This window comes from Halyomorpha halys, unplaced genomic scaffold (assembly GCF_000696795.3).
Source record: "Halyomorpha halys isolate HHAL.00 unplaced genomic scaffold, Hhal_1.1 Scaffold968.1, whole genome shotgun sequence".
In the NCBI taxonomy this organism is placed as follows: domain Eukaryota; kingdom Metazoa; phylum Arthropoda; class Insecta; order Hemiptera; family Pentatomidae; genus Halyomorpha; species Halyomorpha halys.
This window is the reverse complement of record NW_027114226.1, coordinates 585,098-585,598: the sequence shown is the minus strand read 5'-3', so window position 1 is coordinate 585,598 and position 501 is coordinate 585,098. Positions and strand designations below refer to the sequence as shown.

The 501-nt window shown below is 30.7% G+C and overlaps 1 protein-coding gene across 1 annotated transcript in view; it reads right to left on the bottom strand.

Annotated features, from left to right (window-relative positions):
* Uch (Ubiquitin carboxyl-terminal hydrolase) overlaps positions 1 to 501 on the bottom strand; it is a 16,583-nt gene that overhangs the window by 11,786 nt on the left and 4,296 nt on the right. The window contains exon 3 of the mRNA XM_014431404.3: positions 213 to 354. Coding sequence (XP_014286890.2) covers positions 213 to 354 — 142 coding nt within the window. The remainder of the gene's footprint in view (positions 1 to 212; positions 355 to 501) is intronic.

Here is a 501-nt window from a genome sequence, read left to right as displayed (position 1 = left end):
TATATATAATGGAGTGTTATACATCTTTTAATTGGAGTAAAGTTTACATGAATGATATGCTAGCAATTTAAATTCTTTTCAATAATGTTTATACAGTAAATTTGAAGGACTGGCGAACAATCATACAATGAACTGAAAAATAATTACAAGCTGATTTATTATAACAGAAAGTAAAACATTGAACTTTGCAAAAAAAAAAAAAAAAAAATTACCTGTGATTGACCCTCTGTGGCAATTTCAGCATGAGCATTAATAAATCCTTGATTAGTAGCTAAAGCATTTCCCCTTTCTTCTGGAGATAGTGATTTTGTGTCTTCTAGGAACTGCTTCAGGAACCCATCTCCTAGTTGAATTCTGTCAAAAAAATGAAGTCCTGTTTATGTGAGAAACATAAACAATACAATCACAGTTCAAAGGATCCTCAAAGATTATATACCAGGGCATTCAAAAAGTCCTGTCGTTTTTCGTTTGTTCGTTGTTTATTTTGATTCTAGAGTGTTT